The following is a 23207-nucleotide window of genomic DNA, read 5'->3' as shown; positions in this document are numbered from 1 at the left end:
TACCTCTAATTTTCTTGAAGAGATCTGTAGTCTTTCCCATTCTATTGTTTTAATCTATTTGTTTGCATTGATCTCTGAGGAAGGCTTTCCTATCTCTCCTTGCTATTCTTTGGAACTCTGCATTCAAATGGGTATATCTTTTCTTTTCCACTTCACTTTCACTTTTCACTTTCATGCACTGGAGAAGGAAATGGCAACCCACTCCAGTATTCTTGCCTGGAGAATCCCAGGGATGGGAGCCTGGTGGGCTGCCATCTATGGGGTCGCACAGAGTTGGACACAACTGATGTGACTTAGCAGCAGCAGTAGGCAGTTCCAAAATTAATCAATTGTCTCTAATTGTTTCAGACAAGTACCCCATCTCTTCCCAAGGGAAAAGGGAAATAAAGACAGTTTATGAGTAAATAACACTCTCTGGATTGCTGCAAGCCTCTGGTTAATTCTGAATTCTGAAAAGTTAATTTGACAATTTTTGCTAGTTTCCTGATTTTATGAAGGAGAAAATTTTCAGAGGTCCTTACTCTGACATTTTTGTTAACTTCCAGTGCATAGTGGTTTTAATTTGCATTTTGGTAATGACTAATGATATTGAACATCTTTTATGTGTTTACTTTTTATTAGTATCTCCTTTGGTGAGACTGCTGTTCCGACTTTTGCCCATTTAAAAAAAATCAAGTCTTTTTGTTTGTTATTGAGTTATGAGTTCTTTACACATTCTGACTTTAAATCCCTCATCAAATATATAAAAAATGTCTTGTATAGATTTTCTCCTAATTTGATTTACTGCTCCATTTTATTGACATCTTTTAAAAATAACTATTAATGCATTTTTACATATCCTATAATTCATCATATCAAGTATAATATTCCGTGATTTTTTTTTGTAAATTTACCAAGTGGTACAACTATTACCATGAATCAGCTTTAGGACATTTTCATAATTCCAATATAATACCTCATATATATTTACTTTAATCCCTGCTCCCTGTTAATCCTGTCACAGGTAATCACTACTCTACTTTCTGTCTTCATAACTGCCTTTTCTGGATATTTAATGTAATAGAATCATATAATATGTGGTTGCTTGTGCCTGGCTTCTTCCATTGAGTAATGTTTTGGAGATCCATCAATGTATCTGGATGCATTTGAAGTTCATTCATTTTTATTGCCAAATAATCTATTGTATAGATATATATTTGCATTAACAATGCCTTTTGAAGAATACTTTAGCTGTTTACCAGGAGAAATAAAAGCATAGACCTACACAAATTCTTCTATTCAAATGTTCACAGAAGCTTTATTCATAAGAGGCCAAAGCTATAAACAATCCAAATTTCCATACTAGTTAAAGGATAATAAATTTCAGTATAGCAACATGTTGAAAGACTACTCAGCAATGACAAAGAATCACTGATACATATAATGACATGAAAAAAAAAACCTCAAAAGCATTATGCTAAATGAAAGAAATCAGACACAAAAGACTATAATCTATATGATTCCATCTATAGGAAATCCTTGAAAAAGGAAAATTATACTGACAAAGCATTTTAGTGATTGCAAGGAGGCAGTAGGTAGGAAGAGAATTAACTACACAGGGTATGGGGATGTTTTCAGCCAATTGAAATCTTCTACATCATAATTGTGGTGATAGTTAAACGACTGTATACATTTGTCAAAATGCATCAAATTTTGGATGAACTTTCTTATATGTAAATCATACCTCAATAAAGCTGATTAAAAATCACATGTCCCTATTTTTCCCTTAGTTCTAACAAAGGCTCCACTGCCTGCTAGGTCAGGCTATTCTAGTACTCAGAAGTTTCTGTATGTAATTAAATGCTGGAAATTTTAGTTATGAATGATCATTTAGCTCTTAAATTCATGTTTGTAACCATGGAATTGAATAAAAATTTTCCTAGGGATTTCCCTGGCAGTCCAACAGTTAAGACTCTGAGTTCCCAATGTAGGGAGCATAGGTTTGGTCCCCGATCAGGGAACTAAGATCCCACATGCTGCATGGTATGGCCAAAAATTAAAAAAATAAATAAATTTTACTAAAATACTCTGATAAAATGTATTAGGTAGCCTTGGTGTTAGCTGCGCAGTCGTGTCCAACACTTTTCGACCCAATAAACTGTAGTCAGCCAGGCTTCTTTGTCCATGGGATTCTCCAGGCAAGCATACTAGAGTGGGTTGCCATTCCCTTCTCTAGGGGATCTTCCCAACCCAGGGACCAAACCTGGGTCTCCCACATTGAAGGCAGATCATTTATCATCTGAGCCACCAAGGAAGCCAGGATAAAATGTGTATAAGCCAATCTAACTTCCAGATGGCCTAAGTGCTCCTGGAAATGGCCTATACATTTCAAAGCCAAATAAAGTATAACATTTCCCTCTAGAGGGTCATGTGGAGATAAGCATACACAATAGATAAAAATACAGATCTATAACATATTTGCTGATATGAGGAAAATGTCTACAGTCAAAGCATAAATTTAAAGAAGAAAGAGAAATAATAGTCCTGTTTGTTAATATGTCCAGGCTTCAAGAACAGAAATAACATTTTCCATAAAACAAAGGAAGTATATATGTAAGCACAGTTTGCTACTTTAGCATTATATTTCTTTTCAAAAGAATCTAGACAATCAATTCACCTTTTACTTATATATACACTTATACTTATGTAAGTATACGTAAATATGAATAGGTTCTTAATATTCATTGTATCAGTAACCCTAAATCACTATTCCATCCTTAAGAATGATAGAGCTCTGCTGTTACATAATCATCTCACTGAGTTAGAGGTAATTAATTTTTATCTTGGGGTGGCTGGCAAAATTCTATGTCTTTTTGTGGATTATAAGTGTGTCTAATTTATAATAATTTCCTAAATTAAATGTGATTTTCTGTATCTATAGTTTTCTTTTAAATTGAAAACATTTAACAATTAAAACAAAGATAATAGGTTAATTACTAGTGGGTAACAGCAGGCCAAAATGGAATCGGGGACAACTTTTGGAAGACTATTGTAAAAATCGATGTAAAAGGAATTGGCTTGGAAGCAAGTACCAAGAGTAAAGATAAGCAGAATAATTTGGATTCTGAAAAAAAAAAAAACAAAAAAAAAAACCTTATTTTTACAAAGGAGAGAATAAAGAAGCACAATAAATATTTGATAAACTGAACTTAAAAAATGAAGGAAATGACACGTCTTAGCTCTATAAGGACCTTAGACATGAACTTGCCTGAACTTTCATTTTATTGATATGAAATAGAAGGGAAAAGGAAGAGGAAGAAAAGAGAAGGTAAACTTCTACTCCCATGTAGAATGGCTCAAAGTTAGGTTAATGACCAGGGCATGAGTCACAGTGCAGTTCTGCTACTAGTGCAGTAGCAGTGAGTTCTGCTACTAGTGCAGAACTGAGCCCTCAGATGGCCTCTTTTAGACACCTCTTCACTTAGCACTGCAACAGTTACCTGTGAGCCAAAAGCTGAGCAAGCCCAGAGCACTACCCCACACATACTTTTTTTTTCCTCAATATTCTCTTATAGAATAAATAAGAAGGCAAGTCTAGGCATTTATTAAGCATGTGAAGTTTAAATACTTCTCCTAGACAGAAACAATAGCCTACTGCCATTAACATTGACTCCCAGTTCCTAAGAATTGAAAGGCTCTATGATCAGAATTTAATCAGAGGGTTTTATATGAAAGAATAAAGATCTGAAGCAATGCAAGTCTCATATAACATTTAAGTCCAATGTATGTATTTTGAGACTTTTAACTGAAGATAGTAACAATCCTTTTTCAATTCCTGTAAACTGCTATACCTACCCTTCTTTAAAGAACCCTTAATGTCCTCATGTTGCTCAGCAGAAATGGCAGATGCCAGAAACCTATTCATTGTATCATTAAAAGTAAAAGAAAAGGGCTTCCCTGGTGGCTCAGTGGTAAAGAATCTGCCTACTACTGCAGGAAACACAGGTTCAATCCCTGATCCTGGAAGATCCCATATGTCACGGAACAACTAAGGCCATTTACCATGACTATTGAACCTGTGCTCTAGAGTCCACAAGTCACAACTACTGAGCCCAATGTGTACTGCAACTACTGAAGCCTGAGTTCCTTAGGGTTAAGAGAAGCCAGCTAAATGAGAAGCCTGTGCACTGCAACTAGAGAGTAGCCCCTGCTTGCCGCAAATAGAGAAAAGCCCTCAAAGCAATGAAGATCCAGCACAGACAAAATAAATAAACAAAATTATAAAAGTACAAGAAAAAAAGTTTACCTTCTGATTTTACCACCCTTACCCTTGCCTCGGACACTTCCAGGGCCATAATTTACTCTGAGATAATGTGCTTATTCCACAAGTGATTAAATTTGAGTAGCTTAGATCCCCTCTAAATCATACTTAAGACACAAAGAAGAATGTATAGAAGAATCTGGATGTACTAGTTAGTAACTGCTATTCTAGACCCCTCCCCTCAAAAAATCAAAACATAAGGCACAAATTAAAACTTGTAAGGAAACGAAATTCTAAATACAAAACAAATGTCAGTAACTTTCAAATGATCGACTTGTTTGTTCTTCATCTCTCTATTTCTCTACTCCTTTCTGGGAAGGGCCCTTTCTCATTGTGAATGGCTCCTGCCTAGGATAAAAATGAGCCAGACAAATCACAACTCCGGGTCACTTCCTAGAATGAGGAGGTATAGCAAAAACATAAATGCAGGACAAAAGAAAGAAGCTTTCTTGTAGTATCACAGGATATGTTGAAACATGGTGTCAAGTTTACATGAGGTTTTGATAGGAAAGTTCACATTTGCTATCATCCCCTTAAGCCATATCTTTTATATTTCCAAAGGATATTAATTTACTATCTTTTGCCATCAGAAGTACTTCACTGTGAAAGCCCGAGAAGTCCTGGTTCAGGGGAAAATAAAAGCCCATCAGCCCTGAATCTGGCGTCACAGCATGTGGACTCGTCCCAGTCTACTCTTTGCCTACTAACCACGTGACCTTGGCCAACTCACTGAGCTCTCATTTTCCTGACTGAGATCATACCACTTATGATTTTATATATCTCTTAAACTAGAAGCTTCTATTCAAATGCAAGGTGTAAGTAATATCTTATGATCTAAGCAGTTTAATCTAATGCAAACTACATAGAAGCCTTGAAAAAATATTAATTTCTACTTCAAAAAGCATGATCTTGCTCTCATGCTAAATTTTCCTTCCTTCTTTTGCATTAAAAGAGATATAAAAAGATATGAAAAAAAGATATTAAAAGATATGAAAAAAAGAGATAAGAGATCACTGGAGCAACACAGAGTTTTCTCTAGTGTCATGGGATGGAAAAAACTAAGGCTGAGGTTATTGGGAGTTAAAGTTATAAGAAGGTAGGAAAGACTACACTTAACCCCTTGAGAAGAAGTAAGAATGGCCCTACGGATTAAAAGAAGATTTGATTCCTTTCTGATCATTGTTGGAGAGTACAAGACCAGGACACAGCAAGCTGGTCTTCTACAGTTATGCTGCTCTGGCAAGCAAAAACACTTTTCTAGTTCACTGTCTGATTAAACGTTGAAAATGGAGCTGTCCACTCCAAAGTAGGAAATCTGCAAGTGTACAACCTGGATGTCAAATTCAAAGATCATCAGATACTACTCAAGAAAAGCAAGTATTTCAGGACAGCAGAGTAATTTGCTAATTTACAAGTGCAGTAGCACAATTCTAATTTAGGCATTCTTTGACAAATCTAAACATGTGAGTAAAAGCAGAATTAACTGTCAAAAACGAAAAACATTGTTAAACATTCTCAGCTAGTGTTCAGTGATATCAAGCAGCTTTCTTTTCCTCCCCCTATCAATAGCACATTGCTGGCCAAAGTAAAGTTGTTATTTGTACAGAAACTTCTTGGACAATTCATGAAACAGAGTTGGTCAAACCCTCAAGATGAGAACCCTGCAAATGGTTAAAAACGTGCGATCTGCACCACAGTTAGTCTTGGACAAAATGATCTTTATCAGATTTTGTCCTGAAAGAAAGTGAAAGTGAAGTGAAGTGAAACAAATCACTCAGTCGAATCTGACTCTTTGCAACCCCATGGACTATGCAGTCCATGAAATTCTCCAGGCCAGAATACTGGAGTGGGTAGCCTTTCCCTTCTCCAGGGGATCTTCCCAACCCAGAGATCGAACCTAGGTCTCCCGCATTGCAGATGGATTTTTTTACCAGCTGAGCCAGAAGGGAAGCGCCCAAGAATACTGGAGTGGGTAGCCTATTCCTTCTCCAGCGAATTTTCCTGACCCAGGAATTGAACCGGGGTCTACTGCATTGCAGGCAGATTCTTTACCAACTGAGCTATTGGGGATTTTGTCTTCACTCTTGACATTTGAATATTCTTTTTGCTCCAAAAAAAATTAATGTTGCTAATAGCAGTTTTTTGAAATAGAGACAACTACCAAAATTATAGATGAACATTTATCTTCAGTTACCATGACACTAGTACAGTTTTAATAAAAAAGTTGGAAGTAATATCTATTTAAAGTAATTTAAGAAAAAGAAAAGTTCACTTTTTCTGAGAAAGCAGATTGATATCTTTTCTTTGATTTCCTTATCCTTTGGAATGAAGGTTTGCTATTAAAATTTTCAATAAACCTTTAAACTATGCTATAGAATAATATTGTTTAGTCTTTAATGAGCCATTTCTGCTATTTTACAAGCATTCTAAAATGATAATGCATCCACTAGTTATACTCTCCTAATACTGCCGACAAAGGACACGGGCGTGCATGTCTATTGTCAGACCACACGGTACATGAGCCAAGTTCTTTACCATCATTGACTCTAATAAACTCTGTGATCCTCAACCTTTCTCAACCTCAATTTCCTTCACTGTAAAACTCATGTACTTGTGGAGACAGAATTTCTAATTCTCATTTGTTCAGTTTCTAGACAACATTTAGTGTGCATCTGATTTCATGAGCGCCCATTAGTGGTGACCTCTGAGCAACAGATTAAGATTCTTTAAGGATCTTACCAAAATTCTTTACTCTAGAGGTGGGGCAAAGGGGAATGGAGAGGAAAGACACATGAACACTACTTACTTTTGAAAAAAATGTCTGATAATTATCAAGACAAAAGCATATGGAATAGTCGCATATAAATGAGAGGGCTTCACAAAGATGAGTCCATCGTGATCTTCAAGATCTGACCATTTTATTGTTGGAGGAAGCCAGAATCTTTCCAACCAAAACCATTCTTTAAATGTCTGAAACATTCTAAAAAGACAAAAAAAGAATATATTAGACTTATAAAACAAATACTTAAAACTGAGACAACACTGACACCTTTACTCAAAATACCTAAACTAGAGAGTTCTCAACAGAGGGTGAGAACAAAGTACTATTATTTAATGGACATCATGGCTCTTCACTGTATTAAACAGGTATCATGCTGCAGAAACTGTCAGAACAGTTTTGGTCATGGCATGTCAACCTGAAGTTTAACACACCACTGTTCATACTCTTGGCACAACATACATTAATATTATGGGAATGTATCTTCCTCTTATATATTTCTATCGTATGAAAATTAATTTAACAATAATCTCTACAACTTCAATATGCCAAAGGCCAACTTCATAAAATCTCCAAGTAGGTATCCTAAGAATTTCTCTAGGAGACAAAGGACAAGTATATTTAACTTTGTACTACAATGAAGAATTCAAATTACTCCATGTCAACAAATATTTAGAGATCCCATTATTTGTCAAGCCCTGTGCTAGGCACTGAGGATGCAAAGATTAAAAATCCAGTGCTCTTCCCTAAGGACCTTATATTCTGTGGGCAAGGCAGGCCTGAATGACTGACACACTTTTTTTTAGGTACAATAAAACATGTTTGTTTGTAGTGAGTGCTGAGGGCTTCCCTGGTGGCTCAGAAGGTAAAGAATATGCCTGCATTGCAGGAGACCTGGGTTCAATCCCTGGGTTGGGAAGAGCCCCTGGAGGAGGGAATGGCAAGGCACTCCAGTATTCTTGCCTGGAGAATCCCCATGGACAGAGGAGCCTGGCGGGCTACAGTTCACAGGGTCACAAAGAGTCGGACATGACTGAGTGACTAAGATATACACACAGCGAGTGCTGTGGAACATGACGATCAGCACTAAGCCCAGCCAAGACATGGCAGGGGAAGACCACTGGGACAGATGACCCTTGGGATGTCTTGCACAATGAAGTGAAGTGAAGTGAAGTTGCTCAGTCGTGTCTGACTCTTTGCAAACCCGTGGACTGTAGTCTACTAGATCCTCTGTCCATGGGATTCTCTAGGCAAGAATACTAGAGTGGGTTACTATTTCCTTCTCCAGGGGATCTTCCCGACCCAGGGATCAAACCCGGGTCTCCCGCATTGCAGGCAGACACTTTACCCTCTGAGCCACCAGGGAAGCCTTGGACAATAAATGGAAATAAACCACAGAAAAGGAGGAAGATGGGAAAGAGAAAATAGAAGTTCTAAGGAAAGAAAGTACACTGATCAAGTAACTAGAAACATAGAACATACAGATGCTCCGGTCTCATCATTTGTGCTATGACAATTTTAATCTTGACATTTTGATCTTGAGGATGTTTTGACCTCATCAATCAATAGTTAATCAGAGAAAGAAGTAAAAATGTCCTCAGATTCACTACAGGGTAGTCAAAATAACTCTATCAAAATCTCTTGACTGATATAACCCAGTGCCCATGGAACACCACCAGCAGTGTGGTTCAGCCACAATGTAAGAATTCAAGGTGTGAGATGCCTGGTCACACACTGGTGCCCAGAGCCTCAGTTTGTTGTCCTGCCATAATTACTAACAGTGCCCCTTCCTTTCAGGAGTGCCCCAGTTTGGGTAATTAACCATACGGTGACTGTCATCAAAAGCCTGGTGAGACAGTTCAAACTTGGTCACAGAGGGTCTGCAATCCATGCTAAGAAGCTTGGGCTTTAGCTAATGGAACCAATGAAGAGGATTATGCAGAGGAATAAAATAATCAGATATTTTAGGAAGGCTGCTTGGGCATCTAGGTTCTCTGTGAGCCCATGTGGTGTCTTTGTGCTGACTAGAGGATAGTGTCCTCTCTGGGCAGACTCAGCCCTTGGACACAGCACATGAGAGCTGGTTTTCAGCCCCCAGAACCCCCTCCTCCCACCCGCAGCCAGGCACACACATGGCTGCTCTCTGGCAGTGTTATGATGCACATTTCAGGACACTGGAAGACTCGAGCAATTTTGAGTTTGAGATAGTAGATACAGTTAGAAATGGGAAGCTGCAAAGAGCAGCGGCATCAGGGAGCTGAACATGCTGATAACAATGCTGTTCACAAGATTACACATGAGATCCAAAGCGGGCAGAGCATAAAGACAGGCCAAGAAAGAAGTGAGAACAAGGGGAAAAACAGAAAATTCAAGCAGCTGGAGGTCAAAGAACAAGTCTGGTGGGAAGGAGACTAAGCACCCGAAAGAGCGTGAAGACTCTGTCAGAGGTGAGGTTGAGAGAGGAGTACTGACGTTATAGATTTCTGACTTCAGATGAAGAGGAATTCCAGAGCGTGGACTCCAACATCCTTCAGAAAAATCCATACCAAAACCAAACAACTAACCCTGGTGAGATACTCCCTATTTTATTTCATTTCTCATCCACTGTTCAGAGACATGCACATTCAAAGTAGCAAGAACCTAGTCACACCTACACCTTCAAGGCTTGTGTGGAGAAAGAGAAGGACTGCTTTCTTTTTCAAGTATTAATCATTTTACTACAACTTCTACCCTGGAGGAGGATAAGCACCACTAATACAGTCACAAAATTGTGCAAATATGGTGGAATAAAGATCATCAAGGAGATTTATTGAACACTTTCCATTAGTTTAGAGGGCTACAGAAAGGAAAGGGGTGATCCTGGACTTTAGGGAGCTTACAACTGAGTGAGGACTGACATGGATTGGGCTCAGGAAGAGACAGTGTGAACTGATGAAAGAGTTGTTAGGAGGAAAGAATTAACACACTTCCACAAGCAACAACTGAGTGAGGACTGACATGGATTGGGCTCAGGAAGAGACAGTGTGAACTGATGAAAGAGTTGTTAGGAGGAAAGAATTAACACACTTCCACAAGCAAACTGAGGATTTAGGGAACTGAATGCACTGGTTGCCTGGGCCATCTGACATACCTGACCAAATATGGAATCAAGAGAGGAAATCTATGATGAAGTGCACAGTCAGATACAGCTCACAACAAAAGCAAGCACAAGTCTTTGAGTCAGACTACAACTAAAGTTCAAACTTCCTACAGATCTTAGAAATGAAACCAGGCAACAGGAGTCTCTCTCATCAAAGACAAACCTCGTTCAAGGCCTGTGTCCTTCATAGCATCAGAATGAGCTACTCCTGCAAAGGCAAACCTATTTCTTCCTAAAAGTTTGCCTCAGCAAGTTCATTACATTATTGGCTCCAAATTTAATAAACTATGACTCAGGAAACAAATAGCAGTGGCAGTGAGTTTGTTTTGGTATTATTATAATAATCTTTATACAGAATAGTTTGCTAACTCCTAAAATGCATCTCCAGGCAGTACAGATTATTTTGTCTAGTGTGAAACATAACCAAAAAATAGCTTTCAATGGTTATATAGGAGTTGCCATGCTAAATAATATGCGAGAAACAAAATGAGATTTGTTGAAAGCCTAGTAACTTTAATACCCAACAACCAAAAAACATATAAAGAAAGAGAGAAAGAACTCAGAGTTGCAAGTGATCCCCTGGAAAATGTAGCTCAAACTGAGAAAAAATTACATTATTTACTATTTCTTCATGTACTGCCACCAAATATCAATTATTGCTGCTTCAAAAGAGTTAAGAATCTTTTCTTCACACAATACACAAAAATTAACTCAAAATGGAAGCACAGACCTAAATATAAGGGCTAAAATAATAACACTCTTATAAGGTTGTGTAGGAGTAAATCTTCATGACCTTGGGTTAAGCAAAGCTTTCTTGCTTATGACACCCAAAGCACAAAAATAAAAAACAGATAAATTTGGCCTCATTGAAACTTTGGTTTTCAAACAAACCTTTTGGTTCTCAATGGATACCATCAAAAAAGTTAAAAGAAAATCCGCAGAGTGGGAGGAAATATATGAAAATCATAGATCTGATGAGGGACTTGTATTTAGAATATGGCAGAAAGTAAAGAGGAACTAAAAAGACTCTTTATGAGGGTGAAAGAAGAGAGTGAAAAAGCTGGTTTGAAATGCAACATGAAAAAAACTAAGATCATGACATCCAGTTCCATCACTTCATGGCAAAGAGATGGGGAAAAAGTGGAAACAGTGACAGATTTTATTTTCCTGGGTTCCAAAATCACTGCAGATGGTGACTGCAGCCATGAAATTAAAAGACACTTGCTTCTTGGAAGAAAAGCTATGGCAAACCTACACAGTGTATTAAAAATCAGAGATATTACTTTGCCAACAAAGGTCCATCTAGTCAAAGCTATGGTTTTTCCAATAGTCATACATGGATGTGAAAATTGGACAATAAAGAAGGCTGAGCACCAAAGAACTGATGCTTTTGAACTGTGATGCTGCAGAAGACGCTTGATGGTCCCTTGGACAGCAAGGAGATCAAACCAGTCAATCCTCAAGGAAAGCAGTCCTGAATATTCACTGGAAGGACTAATGCTAAAGCTGAAGCTCCAATACTTTGGCCACCTGATGCAAAGAGTTGACTCACTAGAAAAGACCCTGATGCTGGGAAAGACTGAGGGCAAGAGGAGAAGGGAGCGACAGACAAAAAGATAGTTGGATGGCATCATAACTCAATGGACGTAAGTTTGAGCAAACTCCAGGAGATAGTGAAGGACAGGGAAGCCTGGTGTGCTGCAGTCCATGGGATTGTAAAGAATCCGACATGACTTAGAGAATGAACAGCAACAATAATGCTACAACATGGATGCTCTTGAAAACATGCTCAATAAAAGGAACTAGGCACAAAAGGCATATATTGTGTGATTCTATTCATGTGAAATGTTCAGAACAGGCAAATGTATGGAAACAGCCAGGTTAGTAGTTTCTTAGGGTGTACAAACAGGTGTGGGGGGAAATGGGGAGTGACTGCTAATGGGTATAGAGTTTCTTTGGGGTGATGAAACTGTTCATAAGTTGGATGTGGTGTTGATTGCATAACTCTGTGAATATACTAAAAAACATTAAATTTCACACTTTAAATGAGTGAATTGTATGGTATGTGAGCTACATCTAAAGGAAAAAAATGTTAAAAACTCCCCTTCTAAGCTTCATCCCCTTTAAACCTTTATGTCTTTTAATCCATGGCTCAGCCTGAACTTCATGTTAAGGCTTCCTATCATTTCATTTAAGGGGTTTAAGAGTTATGTCCCAAATTCACCTGAGTCATGATTGTGTCCAAGGGGACTTCTCTGGCAGTACAGTGGTTAGAACTCTGACATTTCATTGCCAAGGATACACATTTAATCCCTGGTCAGGGAACTAAGATCCCTCAAGCCGCACAGTGCAGCCAAAACAAAATAAAACAAACAAAAAATTGTGTATATGAACTCAGAAACAGAAGTAAATGAAGGAAAGACTATATCCAGATTCAGACTTCAACATGATTTTAAAGTTAACAGCTTTCTGTAAGGAAAAACGTTCATGCTTTAAAAAGCAAAAATCAACTAACTCCTCTAAGAAGTGGTTTTCCCAGATGATAGCCCTTGGTATAGATTGTTCAATAGATGCCCACAGGTCAACATTTCAGCTCTGGGCAGTGGCTTTACTCATCCAGGCTGTTCCTCCAGTTAGCCTCTCTACCATGCCTGCTCTCGAGATGCGATCTGGGGCTAAACTGCGACAAGCACTCTCCTCCTCCTTCCTGTCGTTTCAGTCTAGCAGCAGGAAGTGAGTCACGTTCTCTTAGCCTCTCAGCAGTTGTCTTAGGGCCACAGGCCTGTTCCAGGACTGCGGGCATCCTTCACAGTCAGCCTTCCCTGACTCTAAGACATGCCATTCTGGAGGGAGCAGGACACCCAGCCCTCATAATAGCAGAGAAGTCATTACTGTGTGTGGAGCTGGCACCATGCCTTTCCCTCTATGAAAGTCAAGGTGGACAATTCTCCATCTGCTGGCTGTTGGCCTGGGATGGCCTGGGCTTGACCAAATGGATGCTTTACCCTGGACTTTGAATCTGGAGCAGACAGGGACAAGCGGGAGTGTGGCAGCAGATGGCATTCTACCCAGCTGCTGCTGCTGAGAAGACAGCTGTCGCCTCTCGGCTTCCTGCCCTCCTGATCGCCGGTTTCTACCGTGGTCCAGGTTTGACCTAGCACCCTTTCTTTGGTGCTGTGAGTCACTTTCAGTGAAGTCTTTTTTTTAAGGTAATAAGAAAACAGGTGGCTTCCACTGCTTATAATCAAGAGTGATGACTGATACACCTAGCATTTTCCTTACCCTCTTTTAGGAGAAACTGACAGCTCCAACTCAACTGTCTGAACCGTAAACTTAGCAACAGTGCCTGTTCTTCCAAATGGAGAAGCAGGAACTCCCCTGAATAACTGAGGAGGGGCAGGTAGCTTGTAGCATCTGTCAATTTCTCCCTCTGGTTAGCCACCATCTCTCTTGCCCACAATAGACACTCACTGGTCCCCTTTCCTTTCTTTCTCTCCCATATTTGCTCCTGTTTTGCATACTATGCTTCAAAGTTGACAGTGGCGCTCAGTCATTACTTAAAACATTTTTTGGTTGTTCAGCGTAACATAGGTTATTGGCCTCCCTGAGACAGCCTTAAAAAGCTTGGTGAATGACAAATATTATCTACACAGAGTGGAATGGTACCTGATGCTGTGTTAACTAAGTATCATAATATTTAAACAATCCTTAGATGGAAACAAAAAGAAATGGAAAGATCCCTGTGTTTTTAAAACCCCACAAGTTACTGCTTAAAAGCAAGTCCTAAGCATTTGCAACAAGGAATCTCATTCGGGGACCCTACCCATGACTCACTCACCTTTGAACACTCTGAGAAACTCACTAAATATCCTATGAAACTCATAGCCCACTTCTCATCTTTATTAATTTGGCTGAAATCTAGGCTTTTCTGGCAACTGAAATTCTCCAAGAGTGTTGACAACTCTTCCGCCTCTGCTTAGGGTCCTCTGGGAAGCAAATGTATTCATTTATTCCTTGGCCATTCTCAGTCCCCTTTTTTCTCATCAGCTACTCAAACTCCATTTTCCCATCCTTTGTACATTCTCTAAGTACTGAAATCCCTATTTATACAAAAAGAATATCTGAAGGAACTTCAATTTTTACCTATATAAAAAAAATCTGAAGCTATTTTTAAAAATAGGAAATATTTGCAAGTAAAGTACCTGGAGTTATTTCCTCTTACTTGGGGAAGTAATGGAGGTGGCATCTTAACCCAGCTGTGTTTTCCCACTAATACTGTGGAAATTTTAAACCCTATTTTCAACTCCAGCTGCCAGTAGTTTACAGGAAAACCATCTAATGTATGTAGGGTTTTATGACTCATTATTTTCTGACCTCATGGATACAGAACCCAGCAGGGTGAAAGAAGCCTGCTAAGCCACTTTCTTAGACACACACTAATAAATCTGACCTTAGGACTTGAAGAAATAAAATCATCTGGGTTACAAGTTTATCACTATTTGAAGCAACATTTTTGTAAAGTTCTGAAAAAATGTGTTACTCAAACTATTGCTGAGGTAAGAACTCTAAATCGGGCTGAGGTTTTGGATAGGTTCCGCTATCTATCAATCCAATCCCAACTATAAATACCACATCAGTTGAGAAGATAGCTCTACAGAACATATCTCAGTTGAGAAGATAGCTCTACAGAACATATCTCTTGGATATGAGGGGAATGAAAGAAAGCGTCTCTACAGAACAGAAAAAATTGCTCAGATAGAGGATGGTGATGAGAAAAAGGAAGTTAAGAAAATAAGTTTAACTGAAGTAAAGGTAAATTCCTGAGCAATGTGAGTGAAAGAGAGACCCTCTTGAATCAATATTCTTGGTCTTTGAGTACTATTATGGTTGGTGGATATGAAAGTTGGTGAGAGTTTTTGAGACTGGGTGACCAGCTGGATTACGTGGGACCAGGGTTTTCTGGTGAAGGAAAGTCAGCTCCAGAAGAGCAAGAATCTTGCCCAACTCATTCACTGCTGTATACCCAGAGCATGCCACACAGTAGACACAATATAAGTATCTACTGAATGAATCAATGGAGGGTTTATACTATGGTCAAAAATGATATCTAATTTAACTATGTACAACTTCATTTTTATTAGTTGCAAAACAACTTTTAAAATTTGATGTAGAAGGTCAGGCAAACATGTTTATTTACCTTCAGTTTATTTTTTTCCTTTGGAAATAACTCTACTAACTCAGTCAAAACAACTGGTTTATGCCTTTAAGATAAAACATAAAGAAAAATATAAGCACCTAGTTGCTTCCTGTGAACTGTGCCAACTGTAAATTCCTATTCTAAAAGCATTTTAAGTTGTGCCTTTTCAGATGGATAAGACAATGCAAAGGACAGAGCAACTTAACTCTGAAGGATATTTATCATGACTAAGTTAGTGCATAAAAAGTTAATAAATATCTGGGCTTATAACTTTAGAAAACTGAAGAGAAGGAAAAAAAGCCCTATACTTTAGGTAAAGAGTTAACTTATAACAAGAAAAAAACAATTTTAATTCTCTCATATTGAATTTTACAGTTGTATCAATTTAAAGCCTTGAAGAAATTCATAATAGATTTAGAGACTAAAAGGAAAATTTCTGAGGATCTGTAGCAAAAACATGGTATCACCTTGAAGACGCCATTGAGGGGGTATCAGGATGTCATAGGTATCCATTCATCCTGACTTTTAGCTACAGACCCCCACCCTAACCCCCAAATTTAACCTGGACACGTGGCTGCCCTGCCATGCAAGATAACATTTCCCAACCTCCCTTTAGCATGGCTAGATGTGGTGATGCATGACTATGTCTCAGTCAACGACACAGGAACAGAACTGATTTGGGTAATCTTCCCAAAGACCAAGCTGCATGCCCTGGTTTCTCTCCTGCCCGACAGTTGGAATGGGGATAACAGACCTGGAGCAACCTTTGAAGCCAATCAGCACATTAGCCCCAGTCTACCCATATCTGGACTGTTATGTGCAAGAGAAACAAACTTCTATCTCATGTAAGTCACTGAATTCTGATGCTATTTGCCTGCTCTGTGAAATGATTCTGATCCCTTTAGTCCCTTTACCTATTTCCCTTTGCCAGGTGGCCCAGGAGCTTTGTAAGTAGGGAGTGGTGGAGAGACACTGCAGGAGCAGAGAGTTTTATTTTTGGCTCTGGTGTGCTTCCAGTGAAGGCTCCAGGAGCCCCCGGCAGCCAGCAGAACCCATCAGCACCTTCCCGAGGAGTTCTGTGGCCACGTATCTGCAAAGAAACACTCGTCAGTTGACAGCATTTCTTGCAAGTTCTGAGGGTTCTCAGAACAAGTTCCTGGTTCCATCAGCAACCCTGTATGTGCTTTCAACTCCAGGAGTTGGTGATGGACAGGGAGGCCTGGCGTGTTACGGTCAAGGGGGTCGCAAAGAGTCAGACACAACTGAATTGACTGAACTGATGCTCTTTCAACAGGGTCTGCACATCAGCCTGGGGGGCTACTTCCTTGTGTACTCTATCCCAGCCCAGGGGTCGTGACTGCTTCCTACAGCCGTGATTCCTATAATCTTTAGAGTTCTTCCTATTGGCCGAACCTTCATTCTCTAATGCTTACTGACTTGATGAAAAAGTCTAACAAACTTTATGTGCTTACTCTAATACCAATTAACAAAAACTAAAGTTATACTGAACAAAAAGCCTCTGAAATTGAAATGAGAAGAGCCTTCTCATTTTCCCCTTCTGATGCTGTACATAGAGTTTGCTTAGAGATTAAAAGTAGACTTGAGATTTTAGGAAGATGTGCTTCTGTATTTTTGCTTCCACTGATTCCAAAGCATAGGTTAATGTCTCCATGAGCCAGCTATCACTTTCTACTTAAGACAATACTTTTTCAATGTTAGTAAACATTATGGAAAAATTTCCAGCAGAGCTAATAAACCCTTAAAATGCCAAGAAGGCACTTGGCATCTGTAAGGGGTCACCTTCTCTCTCAAGCCAAGGCTCTTCCCTGGTGCTGTTCTCTTCAGGCCATGTTTGTCTTGGCTCTGTAAGAAAACTGCACAATATGCCTTGATCTAGGTTCTGAACTTAAATAGCCCCTTCCTAACTCAAATAATGAACCAGTAATGTTTAATTCCTAGAAAAGTACAGGAAGGGTCACCATTTGCTGTTGTGTGCAGAAGAAACCCCACGAGGAGATGGCTTTGCCTGTGACTTATTGTCCAAAGCAACTCCAGCTGTGTTTGCAGGCAGCTCTCACTGCCCTTCCCCAGTGTGCACTCTCTCAGTGCACACTCTCACACTCTTCCCCAGTGTGCACTCTCTCAGTGCACACTCTCACACTCTTCCCCAGTGCACACTCTCACAGTGCACTCTCTCACACTCTTCCCCAGTGCGCACTCTCTCAGTGCACACTCTCACACTCTTCCCCAGTGCACACTCTCTCAGTGCACACTCTCACACTCTTCCCCAGTGCACACTCTCACACTCTTCCCCAGGGCACACTTTCTCAGTGCACACTCTCACACTCTTCCCCAGTCATCACACTCTCTAGTGCATACTCTCACATTCCTCCCCAGTGCACAATCTCTAGTGCACACTCTCACACTCTTCCTCAGGGCACACTCTCTAGTGCACACTCACACTCTCTCAGTGCACACTCTCACACTCTTCCCCAGTGCACACTCTCTAGTGCACATTCTCACACTCTTCCCCAGTGCACACTCTCTCAATGCACACTCTCACACTCTCTCAGTGCACACTCTCACACTCTTCTCCAGTGCACTCTCTCAGTGCACACTTTCACACTCGTCCCCAGTGCACTCTCACACTCTTCCCCAGTGCACACTCTCACACTCTTCCCCAGTACACACTCTCTCAGTGCACACTCTTCCCCAGTGCACACTCTCACACTCTTCCCCAGTGCACACTTTCTCAGTGCACACTCTCACACTCTTCCCCGTGTACACTCTCACACCCTTCCCCAGTGCACACTCTCTCAGTGCACACTCTTCCCCAGTGCACACTCTCACACTCTTCCCCAGGGCACACTCTCACACTCTTCACCAGTGCATACTCTCAGTGCACACTCTCACACTCCTCCCCAGTGCACACTCTCACACTCTTCACCAGTGCACACTCTCTCAGTGCACACTCTCACACTCCTCCCCAGTGCACACTCTCACACTCTTCACCAGTGCACACTCTCTAGTGCACACTCTCACACTCTTCCCCAGTGCACACTCTCTAGTGCACACTCTCTAGTGCACACTCTCACACTCCTCCTCAGGGCACACTCTCTAGTGCACACTCACACTCTCTCAGTGCACACTCTCACACTCTTCCCCAGTGCACTCTCTCTAGTGCACACTCTCACACTCTTCCCCAGTGCACACTCTCTAGTGCACACTCTCAACACTCTTCCTCAGGGCACACTCTCTAGTGCACACTCACACTCTCTCAGTGCACACTCTCACACTCTTCCCCAGTGCACACTCTCTAGTGCACATTCTCACACTCTTCCCCAGTGCACTCTCTCAGTGCACACTCTCACACTCTTCCCCAGTGCACACTCTCTCAATGCACACTCTCTAGTGCACACTCTCACACTCTTCCCCAGTGCACACTCTCTCAGTGCACACTCTCACACCCTTCCCCAGTGCACACTCTCTCAGTGCATACTCTTCCCCAGTGCACACTCTCACACTCTTCCCCAGGGCACACTCTCTCAGTGCACACTCTCACACTCTTCCCCAGTGCACACTCTCACATGCTTCCCCAGTATGCACACTCACTTCTATGAGGGAGAAACTTGTAGCACAGCCCTGGGCCACTGGATCCCCAGTCTGCTTTTCTAGGCTCTCTTCTGCTCCTCTTCACCTCACTTTCTGATCCCACAAGTAAGCTGGTCGACTTTATGGCCCTTAGAGCAAAAGGAAGTCAACTCTTTTCCTGCTTCAGGGCATGTGCATAGACTTCTCCTTCTACCTAGAATGCTTGCTTCATCCATCTTCACACTACTCTCTCCTCCTTATCCTTCAAGTCTCAATTTAAGTGCCTGTAAGATCTTTATCGAACTTTTCCATGACCCCTGACCCCATCATTCCTACAGCTAAAAGAAACATTACTGTTAGATTCTTCCATTACTGCATTCTTTTTCTTCTTAACATGTCTCAAGTTTGTAATTACATATATGTTGATTTGATGAGAGTCCCGTTTCCCCCCCAAGACTTCAAGGTCTACTAGAGCAAGGACTACAGTTGTTTTGCTCACAATAATATCTGTAAGTTGGCCTACAGAAACTGTAGAAACAGTAAGTTTTCAATAGATAATAACAGAGCCAGTATAACACAGGGGTCAATCACATGGACTTTGAAGACAGTCAGTCTAGGTTCTGACACTTTAACTAGCTATGTGCCCTTGGACAACTAATGACAATTTCCTTATCTACAAAACCAAAATAATAATAGTACTACACTGATGAAGTTTTTAAAATGACAAAGTGAGTAAATATTTGTAAATGACTGTATTATATGCCTGTTAAATTGTAAATTGGAGTCAAGCTATTAAATACCATATTGCCCTTCTAAAGAGAGGAACTAAATGAACTTTCACTTCCTAAATTCTATACATGACACCTATTAAATTAGAAAAGACAAATTTAAAAATAACACTCAGTGCTAATGATGCTGTAAATGTTTTATATACATTTACATACATATACATTTATATACATACCATTTACATGTAAATATAAAACCATTACATTCCTATGTTACTGGTGGCAACATAAATGATACCACCGTCCTGGAATAGAATAATAAATTTTAGGAGACACTAAAATGTTCAAGCCTATCTAGAAATATGTGTTATCTGAATAAAAAAATTTAAACCCTAGTTAATAAATAACACTTTAGTGTTAGTAAACAATGAATTTTTAAAATCTGAAATGTTTAAATACATTTTAAAATGTTAATTTTATGTAATAATACTCAGTTAATGCTAAAAGTTGTGAAATTTATTGGAGAACAAAATGGCAACCCAGTCCAGTACTCTTGCCTGGAGAATCCCATATACAGAGGAGCCTGGTGGGCTACAGCTCAAGGGTCACAAAGAGTCAGATACGACTGAGTGACTAACACACACATGAAATTTATAAACATGAAAAGTGTTATAACATATTTAAAAAAAGAAAATTCAAAATTACATCTACACTATGAGTACATGATAGTATATGATCTATGTAGCATGCTGTTTAATCACATACATATATGTGTGAGCATGTTTATAAAGCCAAAATCTAGATGGAAACATGAAAACAATAATTGATATGCTAAAACAGGAAGATTCTGGGTATTTAGATTTGTGAATTATTGCTTTCCCAGTAGGCACCCAGCTTCCCATGACTAAAGGATGTTACTGAGGTGATTTATTTCACCTTATTTTTTTTAAGGGGCTAATTTTTAAGTTAATGTTTCAAACACAAAAACTAATAGCTGATTTGAAATAAGGCAAGTTTGTTACCCAGGTAAAATTTATCACAGCCTTTCTATACACACAAACAGGTAACTAAAATTTTTAAATGTGCTTATTTATTAACAGGAAGACAGATTCTTGAGACCTATAAACTGACTTTAGATTCTGGAGATAATAAAGATAACACAGCAAAAGGCATTTAAGAAGGCAGTAGTCACCAAAAAGTAATTCTCCTGGGTGCCTCTTCACCTTTATCTGGTCTCTGGCTCATCTCTGACCTAGTCATTAACTGACAAAAACTGCCAAAGGCCAGCTCAGTACAGAGAGAGGCAAGTTACTGATGAAGGGTGTTCAGACTGGTAACACGGATAGGAGCTCGCACAAAAACAGGTACGGCTGAAATCAGAAGGATATAAAGCAACATACACAATAGGTAAGCTTCAGAAAAATGCAAACCCTAGGGTTCAAAGAAAAGAGGTCCAAGATGATTGAGAAGAAATCTATGAGAAAACAATACAGATTTGATGATTTTGCCTTCAAAGGTAGAATTCCCTTCCTCTCTTCCCCCTGCCCTGCCACTTTTAGCTAACTTTAGAAGCCTAAAATACAAATTAATAGCTGGGTAGCCAGAAAATGGTGTTGCAATGGAAAGAAATCTTAACCCAATTAGCATCATGTCAGCATATCCTTTCCAGTTGCTGTTAAGTATGTTGCTGTTCTCCTCCGAGTCCTTCCTTACAGGCTCTCCTCCCTTGTCTGGTGAGTCACACATCTTGCTTCACAAATTACCCTGTTATTAGTCCCAGGCACAAATGAGTGATGTAGGCAAAAGCAAGGGAGTTGAGAGCACTGTTGCTGCTAGTGACTCAGAGGAGCCCAAGGCGAGGCCCTCATTCTGTCTCAAGTTTTCCCACTGGAAAAACTGGAGGATTGGCTGGGTGCAGAGTCTGCAGAAGCTCCTGCCTCACCTAGTCTCAGGTCAGGAAGACTACCATACGAATCACAAACCTGCAATCGAAGGATTAAAAAAAAAAGGAATGCAGTGCTACATACACCACCTCAAGTAGCTCACTGTCTTTCAAATAGCTGAAAAGAAAGAACCTTTGATCTAGAGTCAGAAAGCCTGGGTTCAATCTGTTACTTAATAGCTAAATGGTCTTGGACAACTCAGCCTCTCTGAATCTTCATTTGAATTACAATTAAATGATGCTAATTCTACAAGGACCTGTTGTGGATTAAGAGTGATTAGGTATGTAAAAATACCTGAATACAGTGAAGTACAGAATCAATGTTATATAATGATACTATCTTCTTATCCTGACCTTATTGGGTAGGGGCAAGAATCCCTAAATCTTAAATAGCAAAATTAAATGCTAAGTTTAAAAAGATTTTCCAAGGGAGAGGAATGGGACACCTCTTGTCCTTCAAAGCTGCCTTCCTGCCATGAAGTTCACCATCTCTCACAACTGAGAAAAGATAATTGATTTCATATTTTTCTTTCAGTAAAGGAAGCCCACATAATAGACACAAACTATGCTAAACAGACAGCCTGGACACAAGCCCTGGAGAGGCTGTACTGGGTAGTGTCACCTGGTTCCGACCTCCCCAAAGATCACAAGGGGCATGCCCAGACCTCCCCCACAACACACTGGGACAGAATTTCAGGACAGGATGTGTAGGAACCCAAGGCCTACTGGCCTGTCAAGAATAAGTGTTTGGGAATCTGAACACACATCCTCACCCCTTTAAAGCTATATGATCTCATCTGTAAAACAGGTATAACAATTTTTATGTCTGTAAAATCTAGGTCAGGATTAATGAGGCCATGTGTCTAAATCACTAAATCATAATGCTTGGTATATAGTAAGTGCCCAGTAAACTACAGGTATTGGTACTGTGGTCGCTATTTACATTTCCTCCTCAAAAGTACTGTGGACTTCCAGGTGGCACCACAGCCAGTCATCATTCACTGATTTCCTACAATACCTTGATCAGTATTGAGGTTACTTGACCAAGTGTTAGTCGGGAAAAGCTTTTCTGAGGGATAATTCATTTCCTTGACAGGGTGGGTAATTAATTTTCTCAGTGTCAGCAGGATTTCTTACATCATGGTACTTGTCCTGTGCAGTATCAACAAAGGAATCTTCTATGACAGAAAGTGAAACCTATAGAAGAGTGCACAGCCACATCTTGATCAAGAAGGAATTTGGGGGTTTCCCAGGTGGTTCAGTGGTTAAGAATCCACCTTGCAATACAGGGGATACTTGTTCGATCCTTGGTCCAGGAAGATCCTACATACCATGGAGCAACTAAGCCCACGTGCCACAACTACTGAAGACCACAAGCCACAGAGTCCTGCTCTGCAATAAGAGAAAGCCCAAACACTGCAATTGAGAAGCTCAAACACCGCAACTAGAGAAAATCTGTGTGTAGCAATGAAGACCCACTACAGCCAAAAATAAATAAACAATTTTTTTAAAAGGAAGGAATTTGGAACAT

General features: G+C 39.9%; 1 protein-coding gene across 1 annotated transcript in view; it reads right to left on the bottom strand.

Annotated features, from left to right (window-relative positions):
- CERS3 (ceramide synthase 3) overlaps positions 1–7279 on the bottom strand; it is a 138467-nt gene extending 131188 nt beyond the window's left edge. Inside the window, exon 1 of the mRNA XM_065906885.1 lies at positions 7107–7279. Within this exon, the coding sequence (XP_065762957.1) occupies positions 7107–7279 (173 nt within the window). The remainder of the gene's footprint in view (positions 1–7106) is intronic.
- Between the last annotated feature and the right edge of the window lie 15928 nt (positions 7280–23207).

Source organism: Muntiacus reevesi, chromosome 15 (assembly GCF_963930625.1).
Source record: "Muntiacus reevesi chromosome 15, mMunRee1.1, whole genome shotgun sequence".
Lineage (NCBI taxonomy): Eukaryota > Metazoa > Chordata > Mammalia > Artiodactyla > Cervidae > Muntiacus > Muntiacus reevesi.
This window is presented reverse-complemented; position numbering and strand designations above follow the sequence as displayed.